The sequence below is a fragment of the Condylostylus longicornis genome, unplaced genomic scaffold, assembly GCF_029603195.1.
Source record: "Condylostylus longicornis isolate FDR11 unplaced genomic scaffold, ASM2960319v2 ptg000026l, whole genome shotgun sequence".
Taxonomy (NCBI): domain Eukaryota; kingdom Metazoa; phylum Arthropoda; class Insecta; order Diptera; family Dolichopodidae; genus Condylostylus; species Condylostylus longicornis.
Window position 1 is genome coordinate 1636129 of NW_026577995.1, and position 21911 is coordinate 1658039.

At 23.2% G+C, this 21911-nt stretch overlaps 2 protein-coding genes across 3 annotated transcripts in view; both read left to right on the top strand.

Moving 5' to 3' along the window:
* LOC129607164 (serine/threonine-protein kinase OSR1) overlaps nt 1-10408 on the top strand; it is a 62300-nt gene extending 51892 nt beyond the window's left edge. For both annotated transcript variants that reach the window (XM_055517925.1, XM_055517926.1), the window contains exon 2: nt 6763-10408. In XM_055517925.1, the coding sequence (XP_055373900.1) occupies nt 7106-8809 (1704 nt within the window). In that variant the 5' untranslated portion in view covers nt 6763-7105 and the 3' untranslated portion in view covers nt 8810-10408. The remainder of the gene's footprint in view (nt 1-6762) is intronic.
* The window catches only part of LOC129607165 (E3 ubiquitin-protein ligase RNF181 homolog), a 72550-nt gene extending 51897 nt beyond the window's left edge, over nt 1-20653 (top strand). Inside the window, exons 2-4 of the mRNA XM_055517927.1 lie at nt 19781-19864; nt 19957-20206; nt 20299-20653. Coding sequence (XP_055373902.1) covers nt 19806-19864; nt 19957-20206; nt 20299-20433 — 444 coding nt within the window. The 5' untranslated portion in view covers nt 19781-19805 and the 3' untranslated portion in view covers nt 20434-20653. The remainder of the gene's footprint in view (nt 1-19780; nt 19865-19956; nt 20207-20298) is intronic.
* Nucleotides 20654-21911: the final 1258 nt, after the last annotated feature.

The following is a 21911-nucleotide window of genomic DNA, read 5'->3' on the forward strand; positions in this document are numbered from 1 at the left end:
TATTGAATTTTCAAAAACACCTTTATTTAGCAATAAAATTTGAATCGCTATCATATGTGAATTTTGTTTTAATAATTTAATCAGTGGCAACCTGAACAAAAACCCTATAGTTATTGACTTAATTTAAATTCTCGCCTTAATTGAATTATTTAATGTTAAATAACTATATATAAGTACTATCGAATTGATTTGGTTTGTTGAATTGTACAATAAAGTTTAAACTCTTGAGAGTATATCGGTTTGATGAATTTGTGGAGCTCTCAGGGGCACCCGTTAGTGATCTGCTGAAGTTTTTCAAGCGATTTGAATGAGTTTAGCTGGTAGAGTTGTGTTGTTGAGTGATACCGATGGGTCTTCTACTGATCTAGAACGTAAATATTGTTTTTTTTCAGTCTGTTGACGTTTTTATTACAGATCACTGTATCTACTTTTAAATGTTATACATATGCATACTCTATTATCATAATCAAGTTCATTATAACAGTTGTCACTTTATTGTTTTCTTTTTTTCACCGAAAACACATTCACACATGTAAATTTAAGTATAAATGTCATATTTAAATTGTCACTTTGTTTTTTTTTTATATTTTAATAAGAAAATAAATAATATTTATTTTTTTTTTTTGGTTGCTTTTATCATTTAATTAACTTATGTATAAAGTTTATACAAAATTTTGATATTTGATGAAAAATTCTTGTTCATTTTTTTCTGCGAAAAGTTCAATAAACACCTGTTTTTTGTACCTTATATTTGTTCGTATGTCGTATAGTTTACATATTTATATTTATAATATACGATTCTTTAGTATGAAAGTAGGTGTAAATAAATAACAAGTACAAGTCATCGCAGCTGTTATCATATTGTTGATAATATTTTTTGTGCAAATTTGCCGTTTACTTTTTAATGGCACGAAAGTGCAAATTTTTCTTAATTTCTTTGTTGTCGCAAGAATTGAAAATTTGAAATAAAAAAGCTTGGCCTTATAAAAACAAAAATCGAAAAGTATAATATGTATCTGATTTCGAAAAAATATTGTTAATTTAAGTTCAATACAATGAAGAATTTAGGTTCAATACAACACATAGATAACATATGTGTACAATATACTGTTATATATATTGTTACTAATTAAATCTGATTGACAGTTGCACAAGTATTAAATTAGTATATTGTTGTTGATTGTCATTTGATTTTAGCTAAAAACTAATGTCAAATGACAAAAAATCTAAAACTGATCTTAAAAAAGGAGTTACCGATTTTGATAATCATTGGCAATTATTGGTGATTGCGAACGATTAACGTGTGTCAGTTGCAACGCTGAAGACTTGATAACTGTCAAATGATAATCATTTCGACCATTATCCCCTCAAAGCAGGCATTTAATTCCAGTGATTGCCCCAATGATTAAAATATAATACTTTTTTAAAACACAAAGAATAAAACAAACTTTTCCATATTTTCCTCAGGTCATAATGAATTTAGATCAAATTGGTAGATGCTTTTATTTTTCATCCTAAGTATCAAACACATAAACATTTGAAAATTATTAGTGTGACAAAATTTCTTTTTCTATTATGATTCTCTTATATTTTTATTCTATGGTAATTAAACATAAAATGAATTGCTTCCTAATTAAAAATAATTGTTACTTATTTAAAATTTATTATCTCTATTATAATATCTATTGGAAAATTATTAAATGATGCTCGCTTAAAACATAGTAATTAACACTATAACACGTTTTAAATAATATTACATGATCACACTAAAATATATGTATGTACGTATAGTTAACATATAAAGGCAGTAGTGTAAGATCAAAATATAATTACAGTATTACTGTATCTATAAATTATATAGTAGGTTATGTTTGTTGAAGTAAATGATTTCCTGTTCCTATTAAGTATGTTATATCGAATCAAATTATATGTAATTAGGGAAAATGATTGTGTTTGGTGCAACATACTTTTCATATTAATGTGAGTTAGGTTTTGTTATTTTTAAAAACGGATTATTATTTCAATATTTTATTAGAAATAATTTCATTTTCAATTACGAATTGAAGAATTTTTATTTCTTACTTTATAATTATCGACCGCATTGCATACTATAAAGGAGACGATATTATGATAGCAGCAAATTTTTGATATCGAATTTTCGGTGGAAACACACTTATGCATAATAGGAAAGTATAAATGAAGTTTTTTAGATCTACTTAAAAAGATCGTTTTTTAAGATCGGCTGAACCGATTTTAAATATGAAATTTTAATTTATTTCGGCTATATCACGAATTGATCAACTTTTGGGATGTGGCAGGCCTCGGGAACTGAAACTTTTTGCGTGCCGATTTCAAATTTTTTGCGCATATAAAGGGATTATTTCCCTTAACAATAAATATTTAAATTTGGGTTGTTAAAACAATGAATCTATAAACTTTTTTTGAAAAGATCAGGACTCGGAAACCGAACTTGGCGCCGATTTTACATTTTTTATCATATCTACGGAACTGATTGATGAAATTTCTTGAAATTTAATATTTGAGTTCTAATTGTTTCCAACTGGCGAATTAACTGGAAAAACTTTTCAGCCAATTCAGATGGCACAAAACGAAACTCTACGAAGAGCTAAATTTACATTTTTCTAGATATGATAACTAAAAGCTTACTAATATCCTTAAAATAGATAATGTGTATTATATTGCAGCCGGCCATGTACTGGCACATCAGATTTTTCTTATAATGCCTGCACAATTCAGAGATTATAGTCTGCTAGTATTACCAGAGATCATGGATTACAACAATTTTTAAGTCATATAATTGATTTGTGTTGATAAAGTTCAATAAAAAAATTTATAATTTATAACAACTAGGTATTTTATGGAATTATCCTTGAAAACTTTATAAATGATTAATTACTTTTTTTTTATGAAACCATTCTTTTAGTAATATTTGTTAATCGATGATTTAATTTAATAAACAAGAAAAACCTATATACATATTTATCCACTCCAATTAACTTTTGACTACATGAATATTCCAATCAAATAATAGCGCACTTCAATTAATTTCTTTTGTATATATAAAGGGGGAAAAATGAAAGCTACCTAAAAATTTTATATTAAATTTTATCGATTTTAAATTGAATGAATTATTAAAATTAATACACACACACACATATATATATATATATATATAGAAATCATAAAGAAATATAATATATTTAAGTATTTCAAATCACTTAATATTTATTGATTTGCTTAATATATTGTTAGAATCAATATTGTATAGGGGAAAACAAAAGTTCCATAAAAATCTTATAGTAAAGTCCCTAATAAATTTCATTGGAAATTAAAATATAAATAGAAAGTATATATATCAAATGAATTTGATTTTATCACTTTATGAAAACATCCATACAATCACTAAGCACTTTAAAACAAAAAAGTCATTTTCGTTTTAAAATGTTTAAATAGAACGAACGAACGAACCAATGAACATCATTAAACTACTTTGATTGGCAACAAAACACTTTCTATTTTTTTTTTATGTTTTCTGTTTGTTATTTTTTCTTTATCAATATTTCCAATTAAATCACCAACGTGTGTATGATCAAATCACTTTAAATTTTTTATTTTTTCATTATTTCAATTGTTCATAAAGAATATAGTAAGATAACTTGCGTAGTATAATGTTATTGGTATGGGTATTGATCAACATTCTAAACGTATAAGAACTATACGAACTACACTAGCCTATTTAGATGAGAGAATTAATTACGTATATTTAATCCGATAGATGTCTATTTAATTATATAATGGGAGTAGGCGTCAAATAATTAACTTTTGTGGATAGAATCTTAATATCTCTTAGAAGCTAATTTGTTTTAATTAGTTATTACAATTTATCTTAATTAGTGTACTCCTGAATAAATAAAGTTGTGGCAAAATCTGAATTTAGGTATTCACCCTGTATGAGCTATGTAACAAGGTTTCAAAATGTTGCTTTCCATAAATGTGTTTACAAACTACTCTGGAGTAGTTGGTAATGTTACATAGCTTCAAATGGAACGTCGACAATTAGTACAATTGTGTAGGTCTCAAGAGAAATAAGTTTTAATGAAATAATAATGGATTATTATTATTTCTGATAGCAAAATTCTTTATCAATGAAAAAATTTTTTGCAAACTAATGAATTTTTTATTTTTCTTAAAATTAAGAATTTAAGTTTTCTTTTGCAAACATTATTTAAACAAAAGATCAAATTATCTAAAGTATTTCATTTAAGATTTATAGCAAGACTGGCTATCTTTGTATATTAAATACAATTTGAAAATAAAATAGATAACCAGAAATGAATCGTAATATGGTTACTTGTCTACCTTAAGTTACTTAATTTATAGTCTCTTAAACTTACCACTAAAAACTTCAATTCAATAGGTTTTCCAAGTATATTGTAGTTGACTATTATAAAAATCATGTACTTAACATAAATTTTGTGGATAACAATATTGTTTTTATGTCTTATAGATTATCATTTGGAGAGCTATTTTTCATAATTTACATATGAATGTATAAGTATTTCTGAGAGTTATATTAGAGATTACAAATACAATAAGAATAATAAACTAAATTACGTCTTACTTAATTCAGAATATTTTTAAAAATTTTCATTGTTACATTACAATGTTCGAATTTTCTAAAGTTTAATTTTCTAAGAAAGCAAAATACTCAATTCAAATAGTAATAATTTTAAAACTGAACGTGCCCAACAAATTGTTCATTTATTTGAAATCGGCAAAGTTTTGTGGGTTATGGGCAAAATATGTACTAAATGAGTAATGAGTATGGGCCACTTCTTATCCATTACCTACTTAAATGAACAAATTACTTTTTCTACAAAATTGATTAAACAATTTTTTTGAGGAAAGTGAACAATGAAGCAGTTTATGTGCATTCTCCTTATCCATAATTTTAATAAACAATGTTTTAATTATAATAATCTAGAATTATAACAGAAAATGCATTATGCCATTGTGTAAGCAAATATAATATGTAAGACCAAGAAAATATTATAAAATTTCTGAATGATTTTCAATTTTAAACACAATTAATAATTTACTATTAAATTTCCAGACATTTTTTTTTCTTTTCTTGTTTTAAATTAATGGCGACAATATCGGTTAATATCAATAAAAACTGAACACTTAGCTGTTAATTGTGAACCTAAGTTACTCAAATTTAATTCATTTAAAAAAATTTTTATATTGTTGTTGATAGGTTTTTCGAAATCAAATAAGGAAATATATTTTTTTAAATATAAGAAAGATTGAACGTATTTGCTATGCTCAAATTATTTTTTATTTTTATAGATAAAATAATAAGAAAAAAATTTTAAGATAAAAATCTTAAGTAATAAATCAAAATTGAGAAAAATTGAAATTTCTATTTTTTTATTATTTTAATAAATAACACCCATCAAATATATAAAATTAATTGGAAAAAATGTTATTTAACGTGTGCAGTGCGAACTCTCAAATTCTTTGCCTATTTTTTTACTATTTTTTTATAATATAAGTTATTCTTAATTCGAATTCAATAAAATGTTGGATTGAATAACTTCTCTTTTACTGTACATATCCTTAACATTTAGGATTAACATGTGTTCTATCTATAAATTTGCATTCTACGGAATTTTAAGAATGTTTAATTTCAACATTTCAGTAACACTATTAAAACAATTTTAAATAATATTGCAAAATTGTGTGTTACTGCAAGTTTAAAGTCAAAAATATTTGTAGCTTTTAATAAGAAATAAAGCAGATAATAAGAAATTTAGACTTGGAATTAAGAGAAATCTTTTAGGTATAACCGTATAACAGATATGAATATTATAAATTTACACGAATATAATTATTGCATATGTACAAAAACAAAATTCGCGCTACAAAAAATTTCTGCGACTTCGAAATAGCAATAATGCAGAATTTATAATTTCCAAATTTTAATTTTAATTCATAAATTCACAAATTAAAAATAATAAGCGAATTTCTCTTTAGTAAGATTTTCATATAAATTTAATAAACATTAGAAAAATAGCGTATTCTCCTAGATATATGCAAAATATTTTTAATAATGCATAACTAAAACGAAAAATTAAATGCATAAGCAAACTTTGTTTAATTTTAATAAATTGGCTGTATAACAGTTTTTTTTCTTCTTTGATCGTATTTTTTAAGCAGTTTACATGCATGAATCATGCATTTATTGTGCACAATGTTAAATAAATTTTAATTTTTATTTAAAAATAAATTAAATTCCGTATTTCTTTAGTAAAATTATTTTAATTTTAAAATTCAATTAAATTAATATTGAAAAAATAAAATTATAATAAAGAACGTATAAATCAAATTCACATGATTATTAACTATCATAAAAAGCATGTTTTGCCACATTATTAAATAAAAATTTATTTAAAAACTATATTTAATTCGGAACGGCTATAAAAACTGAATTTAAAGAACATTTTTTTAATTTTAAGATTTTTTATAATATGAAATTGTGGAGTGTTCTTTAGTTTTATATTTTTTTTTATACTAATATTTTACTCATTTCTTCAACTTTTATAATTTTAATTTATATTTGTATTTTTTCTTTGTTTTTCATTTCTTTGATTCTTATATTTAAAAAAAAACAATATTACTATAAACTACATTAAGATAATTTCGACTTAAAGAGGATTCTTCTCTAAAAATTCGTTTCAGAAAACCAAAATTTTTTAATCGGCAACTAAACAATCAACATCAAATAAATGTCACATCATCACATAAGAAAGACTGGTTTAAAATTTCGTAAGCTTTGAAGATTTTATCCTGGAATTGATTTGGAAACAATATACAATTGAAATCTAGATCTAAATAATAAAAAGAAAAAGCAAAAAAATAGAAAATATCTCAGAAAATAGTCCTTTTTTGCAATTTGATTTTATACAAGTAATCACTGCAGCACTCGAATAAATTTATTATTTTCCTACTTTTCACAATTCACAATTCAAATTTCAAATTGAATATAAAAATAAAAAAAATAAACGAAAAATTTTAAAAACAAATGAACAACAAAATGACAACGAATAATGCAACCACTTTATCATCACATTCATCTACTGGAGAATTAAAAACATCATGGCCAAATAAAAAGGATGATTATGAATTGCGTGATGTTATTGGAGTTGGTGCAACTGCTGTTGTTCATGCAGCTTTATGTATTCCAAGAAATGAAAAATGTGCCATTAAACGTATTAATCTTGAAAAATGGAATACATCAATGGATGAATTATTAAAAGAAATTCAAGCAATGTCAAGTTGTAATCATGAAAATGTTGTAACTTATCATACTAGTTTCGTTGTACGAGAAGAATTATGGTTAGTTTTACGTTTACTTGAAGGTGGAAGTTTATTGGATATTATAAAGCATAAAATGCGTACAACAAATTGTAAACATGGTGTTTTTGATGAACCAACAATTGCTACCGTTTTAAAAGAAGTGCTAAAAGGATTAGAGTATTTTCATAGTAATGGACAAATTCATAGAGATATTAAAGCTGGTAACATATTATTAGGTAATGATGGTACTGTTCAAATAGCTGATTTTGGTGTTAGTGCTTGGTTAGCAACTGGTAGAGATTTATCAAGACAAAAAGTACGTCATACTTTTGTTGGTACACCATGTTGGATGGCACCTGAAGTTATGGAACAGGATCATGGTTATGATTTTAAAGCTGATATATGGTCATTTGGTATAACAGCTATTGAAATGGCAACTGGAACGGCACCATATCATAAATATCCGCCAATGAAAGTTTTAATGTTAACTTTACAAAATGATCCACCTACATTAGATACGGGTGCTGAAGAAAAAGATCAATATAAGGCATATGGTAAAACGTTCCGCAAAATGATTGTCGAATGTTTACAAAAAGAACCAACAAAGCGTCCATCGGCAAGTGAATTATTAAAACATCAATTCTTTAAAAAAGCTAAAGATAGAAAATATTTAGCTTCAACTTTATTAACTACTGGTCCATCAATGGAAACCCGAGTACATAAAGCTGCACGACGACAACCAGGTGCATCGGGTCGATTACATCGTACCGTTACCGGTGAATGGGTTTGGTCTAGTGAAGAAGAAGATAAACGTTCATCGGATTCAGAAACAGATGAACGACCAATGAATAGATTAGAACGTACTGAATCATCTGATAGTGATCGTGAATATCCATCTGAGGTATCAGAACGTACATTTACTGGAACAGCAGAATCAGCAACAGCCCCAATAACAGATGGTCAAAAAATAATAACAGGTGGATCTGGTCAAGTTATTTCAACACCTGCTACTGCTATGGTTACTGCAGGCATAAATTCTAATATTATACCTAATACAAGTGGTTCATTAATTACTGCTTCTCCTTTAACTCAAGCTATGGGTAATGTTATTCCTTCAAATTCAACAGATGAATTGCCACCAGTTAATCTAGTCTTAAGAATGCGTAATGGAAGACGTGAACTTCATGATATACGATTTGAATTTGCTGTTGGTAAAGATTCAGCTGATGGTATATCAGGTGAATTAGTTGAAGCTGGTTTGGTTGATCCATTAGATACCTTACCAATGACAGCTAATTTACAAAAATTAATTCAAAATCGAATGCAAATGAAATCAATAACGTTCCAATTAAATTCTGGCTGTCAACCTGGTGAAGTGCCCGATGATAAATCACTGATCGGTTTTGCGCAAATATCAATAACAGATTAATAATATTTAATTAGAATTCTTATTATTATTATTATTAATTTTTAATTATTTAATAGATTTTTTTTTTTCTGTTCTTGTTTTTTTTTTTTTTGTAATAGAAAGCTGTAAGATTTATTAACTTCAATATTAAATAATAGTTCACATTAGAAAATAGGGAAAGTTTTTTTTTGTTTTGACTAGTTTTTCGATGCAAATGACTTATGCTAAGTTAACGTTCCGACTATTATTATTAAAAAATATATATATATATAAAAAGAAATAAAAATTAATATTATTAATTATTATAATTATTCTTATTTCTAATAAACTTATATTAAATATTAACATAATTAAATTTTAAGTACTTGGACATTAATTTATTATTAACACATAAAGAAAAGAGAAAATAAAAATTAAAAAAAAAAAAAAAAGAGTAATAAAATCATATTATAAAAATTTATCAATTATCTACTATTTAAAATCCGAAAATTTCTATTTATATCATAAAATTAATAAAATTAAACTTATACTTACGTTTTTATAAAAAAAAAAAAAGAAAATATATTAAAAAATTATGTAAAATATTTTAAAAAGTTTTATAAATAAATTTTTATTTAAAAATATTTTTGGGCAAAATTACCAAAATGTTAAAATCGCTTAAAAAAAAAAAAAAGATAAGTAGAAGATTTCAAATTTTCCCAATATTTATGTAGATATAAAGATGAAAAAACAAAAAAAAAATTTCGGACCTGCAGTAAGCTTGCAAAAAAGCCGGAAATGTGCCATTAAAATTAAGGGAATATTTTTTTTTTGTAATTATTGATAAATGCTTATATAAAGAAATTTTTAAAATTTTATACATTTTAAAATTTATAAAAATTCTAAAAAAAAAAAAAACAATTTGTAAAATAAATGTAAAATTTGAAATATTTTTATTTTCTAAATTTATAGAATGTGCTCAAATTCATAGAATCGGTTTTGAAAACAAAAAGTATATTTATTATGTATAACTATAATTGTACCATTTTTTTTTTTTCAAATAAGAATAATGTAAATTTAAATTATTCTTAACTATAATCACTTATTGTAAACCTTATAAACACATTACATATGTATTTAAAGCGGGAAGATAATAATAAGAATGTTAATTTTTTTTTAAATCTTATAATTAGTAGATGCACACGTTCTATTTTCTCCCATAATAAATTTTTTCCCCATATTGTAACTTTTAAACTCTAAACTATTGTTATCCGCCATACGATTGCAGAAAGCTCAGACAATATGTTCTTTTTTTTATTACTGATAACCGGTTGAGTTCTTTAAATAATTGTATGCCAAAGTGGCACACACAATCGCAAATTTAGAGTTTTCAATTCTCATGTTGGAGGAATTGATTCCTCCCGGAAATGCAAAAAAAAAAAGAACATATCTAGCAACAACGATTTTCTGTAATCATTATTATTTTGCCAATTAATATAAATAAGTGGCGTTATACTGCGGCTAACATTTTAATAGAAAATATTTTTAAAAATTTTACAATTTAAAATTTAATCGAAAAGGAAATTCAAAAAAAAAAATATTTAATTAATAAAATCAATTCAAATCAATTAAAATCTGTTTGGAATTTTAAAAATTTTTATAATATATATATATAACTTTACATGGACTCAGGATATTTTAATGTATCTGTTGAGATTTCTATCCTCTAATTTTTTTTTTTTTTTATCTCACTCATTGACGACTAATTTAAATACATATTATAAATTTTTTTTTTTGATTTCCTAAATTTTCTTAAATTAATTTTTTAATAAATGATATTTAATTTTCATAGATTCATACAAAATTAGAAAATTATTATTATAAAATTACATTAGTAAAAAATATTAAATTTTAAAATTTAAGTAATTTTTTATATTATATATGTATAGAGAATATATTATAAAATTTCAATTGGATTTTTGTGATAAATAGGCGCCCGCCACATTTAATAATTTTTTTTTTTTTTTTTACTATTTCATACTATTATTGAAATCTTACAAAAATTATCAGAAATTAAAACATATTCTATACAAGAATTAATTAAAAAAAAAATTATTCTTTTTTTTTTATAAAATTTTATTGTATGTATATGTGTAGGTACTATTTTACGAATTAATGCCAAACAAAAAATTATATCCTTAATATCCTTAAATTTTAACAGTTCAAATAATAATTTATTATATTGCATTATAAGCTGCCTACGACTTTAAAATTGCAATAATACAGTATTAATATTATTAATATTCAATACATTATTTTTTTAGCATATGAAATGCAATTGCTAAATTGCATTTGCATTCTATAATTATTGCAATTTTAAAGTGATTAGGATACATTCACTTTTTATTTTCTTTTTCGGAAAGTTTTTTAATTAAAGTTGAATTTGTGTGCATAAGTTTCTTGTATTTAGCTTGTTCTAAAATTTAATTTTAAAAATTTTGTAAATTTGAAAATTAGTTTTTGTATTTTATTTTTTGTCTATTATTTTCCATATTTATGCTCAATACTTATTATAATATTATGTATATTTTTATAAAAAAAAATTAAAATGCTTTAAATATGTAAAATGAATGTCATCAAATCAATTTTAATATGTAAAAAAAAAAAATTTTTTTTAGAAAGACAACTATAGTAGTATGTTCACTATAATCTGATCATTTTAAATAAATCTTTGTAAAATTTTATATTATATATTTTTCTTTAAATTAAATTTTTTTCTTTTTTAATATTATTTAAATTTTATTAATCTAAGAGACCAAATATCGATCATATTGATATATAATTTTTTTTTTTTTTTGTATATTTAAGAATTAATTATTATTATTATTATTATTTTTTCCTTTTTGAATGTTGATAATATCAAATTTTCATATTATTACTTATAAAATTATTATAAAATTGAAAGAAAAGAAGAGAAGAATAAAGAAAAAGAATTATATAGCTTTAAAATATGAAATAAGATATTAAATTAATTTTATATATAATAAATATAGAATAAATATGAAAAATAAATTTAAAATAATAAAGAAATATATAAATATATATATATAAATACATATATTATATAAAATAAAATGCAATAATCAAATAATTTTTAAGTATCTACATAATAATATACAATATTTTAATTTAAAAATTAAATAATTATATTAAAATTTTTAATTTACATCACTTTTTTTTTTTTTGTTTATTTTTTTTTTATCTAAACTATCAGAAGAGAAGTACATATTAAGTACATATAAGTTAATGTAAAGAAAAAAAGAAAACAATTAAGAAAATATTAAAAATAAAATGCAAGAAAATTCCTAGACCTGTACATAAAAAGAAGATGAAAAAAAGAAAAGTTTTCAGTTAAAAAAAAATTAAATTAAAAGAAGAAAAAAAAAAAAAGAAATGAAAAACTAAATAAAAGAAAAAAATTTATAATGCACTAAAATTTTGCGTAAAATTTTTACTTTTTTTTTTCTTTTATGTTAATATAAAATTTTTAATAAAATTAAAATAATCTTGACCATAATGTTGTAGAAAAAAAAGAAATTTTTTTTTTTGTTTTTGAAAACTCCTTTCGTTTACATTTAAATAGGGGATTTTCGATAATTCAGTTCTCAAAATTAGGGCTCAGATAGACATGCAATTTTTGGTTGGGCAACTGTTTGATTGCTTATTTGTATACCATAGGCTTAAATTCAAGTGGACACACATTCAACTGTATGGTCGTATGCAATTAAGCAATAAAGTAGATTGTATTTTTTTATAAAACTTATTACAATTTCTTTTTAAATGCATTCGATTTGTACTGACACCAGTAGTTTAATTGGTTAGATGTACGCGTAACGATTCTACAATCAGACAGCAATTACAAAACTAAAAATTGCATGTCTATCTGAAACCTTAAAATCTTAATATAAAAGCACGTTCAATATATTCAAACTGCAAATCTCCAAAAATAGTATGTTCGAAAGTAGCAGTTGTGCTTTAAGTTCTAAAAGAATTTTAATTTTTTTCGAAACTACTGTTTTAAAAATATTATACATTAGAAGGAGAGCTAGAAAAATGGTGGATATTGAAGAATAGGTGGTGGATATTGAATGTTTTTGAAAATGCAGTTTCCGCTTGGATTTCTAACTTGAAACTTAAGTAATTTTAACTGCTATAAGAAAAAGAATTGAAGCTGCAACGTTGTTACTTGCAGGAAAGGAAACTTCTGTAGTTGTTGAAAAACAATCAGTGTCAAATGTTTTTTATTCAATTCAAAAAATGGAAACCAAAACCAACAATTTAAAAAAGAAATTGTCTCTGGAAAATATAATTTTTCTAAATCTCTTAATATTTTATTTTTTTTACTTGCAGTAGTAAATTTTTTAAGATTTTAGTTTGCAGTGTTGTAAACAGTTTCAAAAAATACTGACAAAAAATTGCTGCATCTTTAAAAATACTTCTTTAAAAGCTCCTACTTCAAATTTAGCATTTGAAAAGAACTAAATTATCAAAAATATTCAATTACTCGAGTATGTTACAAATCTGCAAGAATAAAATATTTATTAATTTTCTGCAGATTTGTAAGTTTATGTGAAAAAACTTTCAAGACTTAATTTAGAACTTCCAATGCATGTGCGAATTATTGAAAATCTCCATACTTTAATATTTATTAAATTGATTTTAATTAACAATTCGAATTTTGCATTTGCTTCAAAGACAAATCCAAAATTTTATATATAGATTGAAAAAAAAATATACAAAACATAATCTTTATAATGACCTACTCGTCTACAAAGTTTTCATATTTAATGCTAAAAAACAAAAGCATTTCTATATACGCATGTACGACATTTTTTCATTAGATCTACAAAATATTCATTTATTTGAAAGACATACGCCTATTTAATAAATTAATTAAAAATTATCTATTTAATTCAAATTGTTTTTCAAAACTTTTCTATATTACAGGTTATTCTTTTTCAATTATACATATATATTTCAATTATATACATTTCAATTTCTTATTTTTCTAATTTCAAAATCTGGAGGCTCTGAGTTTCCAAGACCCTTAATGTAAAATTGTATTACAATTAGATAGAAGATATGAAAACGATATGATTATGAAAAATTATACTCGTAATTGCAATTTATGCAAATTTACGTATCACTAGATATAAATGTTTTAACTGAGGATGGTAATTTTAAATTTTCCTTAACACTAGAATATTTTCTAGTGTTCTAGTGTTAAGTTTAAAATAAGGAAATTTTATTAACGATACTAATTATGATATTGATTATGTATTGAAAAATTTTACGATAAATCTCAAAATTTCAAAGAACAATTAAGTGATACACTTTTAGTTTAAAGTAAGTATCAAAATCATAGGTTGTCTACCAAAATGCAGATCTAATGTCTGAAGTTGATTTTTTCAGGAGCCTCTGTACTTTACTTATTCAGAAGCCTTATTATGTAATTTGATTATCGTATTTGCGGAGATGGAAAAGTGGTACTTAACAAATTGATTGATGCTACTTTATCATTTTCCCGAACCCGAAAATCAAATGATTTTAAATACATCATATTCACCTTAGATCTGGACTTTGGTAAATGCCTTCACATATTTGATTTGATTTTGATTTAATTCAACATTAAATTACGATAAAAAACCAAAAAGGTGTGATACATTAAATATTCTAATCAAGAATTTTATACAAATAATTTTTAGTCAACAATTTTTCTAACAAGTATCTGAGAGAATAATGTGATTAATATTTTAATAAAATTAGAATTTTCATTTAATAAAATGAATTTATTTCGTAGATATTCTACAAAAAAAAAAATTCAATAAATCCAAAAAAAAAACTTGCTCAAATTCATGAATTTATGAATTTTTTAATAAGTTTAGACTGACTTATTCGGTAATAAAATCTGTATTACTGCACATAAGTCAAAATGACGTTAGATCTGCATTTTGACAGACACCCATAGACATTTTATTTAATTTAAAATAAACTATCCAAAATATCGATTAATTAATGTAATTAATTAAATTCCAGTTCTAAAAAAAATAACATTTAATTAAAATATTTTAAAAGCCCCTATAACGTAGGAGAGAAATTCACGATTATAAAAATTTTAAAAGACGATCAAAAATTATCATAAATTTGAACGAATCCTGTGATATGAATTTGAGAAATTAAGTAATATTTAAATTAAAACAAGGTAAAAAATATTTTTTTATAAGAATTGTAAAAGTGAGTATTGTGTTAAAATAAAAAAAAATTTAAACAATTTTACGATATGAACTATATATTGCATATAATATGAAAATTTATATCAAAAACGTATGTGGTAAGATAAGCAATCAAAATGTAATAAGAGAATTAAAAACGATAAAAGTTAAATTGATTTTCATCAAGAATGTATAAAAGGTATTTGAGTCTTCTGAGAAACATAATATTTTTAGGTACATTCACAATTCAATTTTCAGAGAATATGGCTGAAAGTAAGCTGCTCAATTAATATATAAATTTTGCATTATTAAATTTTAAATCAAAGCGTTTTGAAAAACTAAAAAATTTTACATTGTATGTGCGCTTATTCATAAAGTATTAAGTAGCATAATGCGTACAGGAAATATTTTAATTAATCGCATACAAAAACTTTGACATTATGTAGGTACATATTTTTGAATAAAAATTCAAAATGGAAATGAAAAATAATGTTGAACAATACAATGAAATAATGATAAAATTGAATTTTTTTTAATTTACAATGCGAAAGAGATGATATTTATTAAAATTAATAATTGAAATAATCTTATACCATCATTCAAACTGATGTTTTGTTGACATTCTATAAAAATAAAAAAATTCTATAAAAATTACATTCTATAAAAATTATGTGACTTTTTGACATTTCTCTTCAAGTGACATTCATAAATTTTCAAAAATACAATCGCTAACTAATTTCATCGTAAAAAGTCACTAATTATTAATTAATATAGTGACACAACATCTTGTCACCGCTCAAGTATGTATGTATATATATTTCACTTGTCATTAAGAAGACAATTTTTGTGTTTCATTATATTGGAATAGAGAGACTATATAAACATATTTTTCAATTGTATTAATTGGTAATGGTTTTTGATAAAGGAATAATTAATGAAAATTCATTCTAATATCTTGCCAAATGATTAAATATAAAAGAAAACAGCGACAACACAATTCAGACTTTCAATTTTAAACGTATGTTTATTTAATGTTTTTTAAATTGTAATGTCGTTATATAATCTGATTTCTTCATTCGTCCTGGTCCTATACTTTTCATTCTATTAACAAGCTGCTGTTTAATACAACATAATGACAACAATAGTATTTGTCACCGTATAAATAATTATTGTATATGTCATTTATTTTTCATAATGTCAAAATTCAATTCAAATTTGACATTACGATATCTATGGTACGTTCAACATTCTTTTCATTTTGTTTTCTATTATAGCTATTCTTGCAGATAAATCAATATAAATTCAGCCCTGAAAAAATTTTAAAAAGAAAATAAAAATAAAATACTGTACATTTGAAATAATTATTTTGATAATTTTGTCACAAAAATCAGAATAAAACAACTGAAATTTTAATAATAAAAAATTAGAAAAAAAAAATTACGGAACGTTAACAGTTTATAAATGATATTTAGATATTATACATATAAAGGATTTGTGCTTTACAAAAAAAAAAAAAATTAGTAAAATACAAAAATACAAAAAGGTCTAATGTAATAATTAAAGAAAAAAACAGAAAAAATAAATAACATTCTGCAATAAAAAAAATTAAATTTAGAAAATTTCTTTAATATTTTTTTTTTATTCTGACAATTTTTTCTAAAATAGTTTGCAATGATAAACGTAAGTCAATTAAAATTTAATTTACAATAAACACTTGGAAGCAACAACCAAAAAACAAAAATAGGAAAAGAAAAGTAATGATGAATAATTTTGACATAAATTTGACATTTAAATATTTAACATTTTTCTTGTTTGTGTTTCTGAAATAACTCTGTTAATTGCATTTATTTTTTTTTTTTGTTCTTTTTTTCATTTTTGTTTATATTAAATCAATTTACTGTTTAAGAATTCAATAATAATAGATGTTTTCATAAACGCAATATACTGCAAAATGCGCAAAATTTTAAAAATATGTAACATAATGAATGTACAATATATGGCCATTTTCCAGAATGTCAAAGATTTGATGATTATAAATTAATCACGTCATTCGCTTGATTTTGCAAATGAAAATCATTTGCAAATGATTAATTGATAATTAAGCAATTTTTGGAATTGAAATTTTCAAAAATTATTTCAATAAAGTGAAAAATTTAAAATTTCGAAAAAAAAATATGTTTTCTTCATGATTCGTTTTGTCATTTCATACAGGGAAACGGCCCATTTTTTTAACTATTCCATAAAATCAAAACAATTTGCTAAAAGTTAACGATGTTTATAGAAAAATTATGTGTTAGCAGCATATGCTTATGAATATATATATAGCGGATTTTTCACTATACTGCGTTTTCCGCAGTATAATTTTATTTAAATGTTAAGAAACACATGTATATTTTTGATTTGGCAAATAATATTGTTAACTTCAATATAATTTTAATATTTAAATTATTTAATTTTATTAGTTAAAATGTTTTTCTAACAATTTCAACAACAGTATGTAAATTGAATGAAAAAATAAAAATTATAATATCGTATTCTAATATAATGTTATAATAATTATATAATGTATAGAGTATTATAAAAATAAAATAGATGTAATTGAAATTAAAAAACCAAAATTATTGTAATTATTAATATCTCAAGTGCTTTTTTTTGTATAACGAAAATATCAAATATTATGCTTTATTTTATTATGTGGCTGCACACTTTTAATTTTTCAAGGATAATATGCAAGTAATATAAGTAAAATAAGTAAATTACCTAAATATATATATATACATATATGTATATATAGATATATATCTATATATATATTATGTATGTAGATATGAAGCGTTATTTTATTGATTGACTATATATGAATATAGTAAAAGATGAATAAAAATTGAATTCCGTTCTTAGTTCTGAAATTCGGAAAATTACGATTGAAATATATTCAGCTTTATCACGAATTCCGTTCGTAGCTCTGATATTCGGAAAATTACGAATGTCATATTGTATTACCGAATGTCAGTTCCGAATTACTAAAAATCTGCTCCGAATATTCGTAATAGAGTAATCATAAATTATGTTCGTAGTCAAAAGTCGTAATTTTTAGAATTCTATACGAATGGAATTTATGATATGACTGTTATATATTTGATGAAAATACAAAAATAAATTATATACAAAAATAAATAATGTGATTTTTATTCTCTATACTAATATTAATTTTGAGTTCTTAAACATTTTGTAGTAATAGACATATACTATATGGGCACTTATTTTACTATTGAAAAAAAAAAATAAAGTAACTTTTATGCTATAAGACATTTAATTTTTTGTTTTTATTAATTAGAATTGTTAAATTAACTATATTATATATAAAATAATAATCCATTAAAACAAATATTATATCTAAATATACTTAGAGTATTAATTTAAATATACATTATAGTAAGACCTTATTTGTATAACTAAATTATACATTTAATTATTATTAAATAATCTTAGAATATGTAAAAGAAAAATTAAAAATTAGATGATCCCTTTTAGAGCTTATATTTTATTTGTAATCCAATCCAGACTGTAAATTTTTATAATGATTATAAAATGAAAACGAGAATGATAACGAAAATGAAAAATGTGGTAGAATACAATTTTTTTGAGAAAAACAAAAAAAAAAAACCGAAAAAAAGAAGTTAATTGAAAAATATAAACATCAAAAACCTTAAAGAATAAAGAGTTTTTTGATTTACTTTTTGTTTTGTTAATTTTTTAAGTTTTCTTAAAACTTTTCAGGATATATAAGTCTTCTTTCAGATATTTTGAGCAATAAACTGTCCTTGACTTCCAAAATACAGTAATCCGGGATTAATATACAATTCAGCAATTCACACTCATAAGCTGAATTGCGTTTTAATATCATATTATTACACTTTAAGAAATTAATGTATATAAGATCTGAAATTTGCACCTGTTTAGACGTTTTAAATATTCTTTTATACATATTAAGCATTGAAATTACTCTTGACTTCAAAAATTCAGTATAAGACGATATTAATACACAATTCAGCAATTCACACTTATAAGCTGAATTGTGTTTTAACACTATATTATTGCATTTTGGAAGCTAGGTATATGATAGGTATATGGAAGCTATATTATATATTGGAAGCTAGGTAAAACTTAGACCAGTTTGGGCGTTTTGGGTTAGTACATTATAACCCCAACATATAAATGTTGGAACTTTTAAAATAAGGTAACTCATTTGCAGGACTTTAGAAAGATATTGAAAATCATTTATAATATCGAAAAAAGAGTTTAAAAAGACAATTTACATAACCTATAATTTAAACTTTTACTACTAGTCAATTCAGCAATTACAATATACAAGCTGATTTGTGTATTACACGCCACAATTAACCTATTGCGACATATTCTATAAATCTATTATTTGACTAAATCAATGAATGCGAAGCAAAGTGATGCGTTGGTTCATAAAATATCATCATAGATTATGTTAAACCATTGTTTAACATTAACTCATTTGCTCAAGAATTTGTAAATAATCAAAAGAGAATTATTCCTGGAGTCTAAATCGCGCCATCAATATATTATGAAATACAAAAAATATAAAAAATAGGTACACTTTCATTAAACACTTGATTTGCATATTTTATATTTTAAAATTATGTATATATACATACATATATATTTTAGTATACCAAATTAATTAAAGTATTTGTTTGGAAAATTTCAGTTGTACCCTTTAGACAATCTTAAATATGTCAGATTATTTTGAAGAATTGGGACATCAACCAACTGGACCAAATGGCCCTGAAGAGTATGTATATAATTTTATAATTGTATATACATTTATTTATTTATTTATAAATTTTTCCTATTAAAATTTACATAACTCGTACTCTCACACAGTTTTGATAAACATTTTAAAAGACTTCAAGTATTAGCTATAATGAATGGAATTGATATTGAAATAGAAGTACCAGAAGCATCAAAAAAAGCTATAGCAAAACTTCCAGTACATAATATAACAAAGGAAGAAGAATCACAAGAATTAGAATGTGCTGTATGTAAAATGCCAGGTGAAGAAGGTGATGTTTATAAAATTTTACCATGCAAACATGAGTTTCATAACGAATGCATACTTTTATGGCTTAAAAAGGTTGGTAAAGCAAAGGTTTTTTGGCGTGAACAAATATTTATAAAATTTTTATATTGGTTTTTGTTTTTACTTCTTTCTTTTAAATTGTATAGGCTAACAGTTGTCCTTTGTGCCGTCATGAACTCGAAACAGATGATCCAGATTATGAAGAATTAAGAAAATATCGACAACAGGAACCTGAAAGACGAGAACGTTTAAATGATTTAATGGATTCAATGTTTTCGTAAAATATTTATAGAAAAATTTTAAGGATTTTATTTTAATTGCAATTAGGGTCTCTGTTTCTCTCCCTTTCCGGTATGACTGAAAAATTTCCCGTATACGTTCATGGTTTTTTTTGGATTAATAACGTAGATTATAAATTATTTTCTTTCAATAAATTTTACTAACAAGAAATTTTTATTAATGGTTCGGCATAAGAAATAAAATTTTATGTATCAATTTTAAGCATAACTAATGTTGTTATTTATTGAGTAACTTATTTAATTTATTAAATTTTAACTATTTATAAAAATGAAATAGGAATGGAAAATTATTAAATGCAAAGGAGAAAAACGTAGAAATCACAAAAGATGATTTTTGAAAGTAAGTTATCTTCATTTAGCTTATCCTGAAAGTATGCAAAATTAATTGGTAAAAATCAGTTGACTTGTTTTTACTAAATATAAAAAAGTGTTGCCAGATTTTCAGAATTTTAAAATTGTTGAAAAATACGGCCTAATCAACCTCAAAATGTGGCTCGGATCGTTTTGCAAGAGAAAAAAATTTTTGATTACGACTATTAAAATTTCTCAAAAAAAATTAAGAATTCAATCATAGATAATTAGATATATGTAGGTACATAAGATTTCATACAAATTTCTGATTTGTCAAAACAAGATAATCCATAAAGTCAATTGGAAATGTCATTTCTTCTTGTAAGTAGGTAATGTAAGAAAGTTGAGTGGCCCATAGTCATACTCAAATAGTCACATATCCCACACTAACCTCACATATTTACTCAAACTTTTTTTATTTACATGAATTTTATTATTCAATTGATTAATTGTCAAAATTACAAAACATTTATGTTGTACGTAGGTCATTTTAAGTTCAAATGTTTATAGTAAATTTTTCCATTGCTACTGAAATTTTCATTATCTTATAATTTCCTATAAAATATAGAATATGAAATTAGTGTCGGTACGTAACAGTAAAAGAATTGTCATTTTATACGAGTTGTTTTTGCTTACGAAATTTTTTTGTAAATCTTCGTAAGAACAAGACTCAAGAAATTCATATTTTGTCAAAGAGGCATTGACAGTAAAATTACTGTTTTATTTCTCTCACTCTCTCTTATTTAAATTTTCATTTCTCTTTGGAATTTTTGCGAGAAAAGTAAACAAACAGATCAGACCTGTTAATCAAAATAATTAAAATCTCGTTTTTTTTTGTTGATCCTCTGATTCGACATCGCAAAATAACCTTTTAATTGGTGACGTAAGTACATTATTAAAAATATATATATTTTTTTTAAGAAATAATAAATTGAATAATAAATATTGGAAATAACTAATGGAAATTATAACCATTTGAATAAACTTTGAATTTTTTTGTTTGAATTGAATAATAAAAGAAAAAAAAAATACAATGTGAAAAATAAATTATATTTTTTTTTAAAAATGTGTACCTGTGTAGATATGTAAATGTGTAAGTATACTAGAAT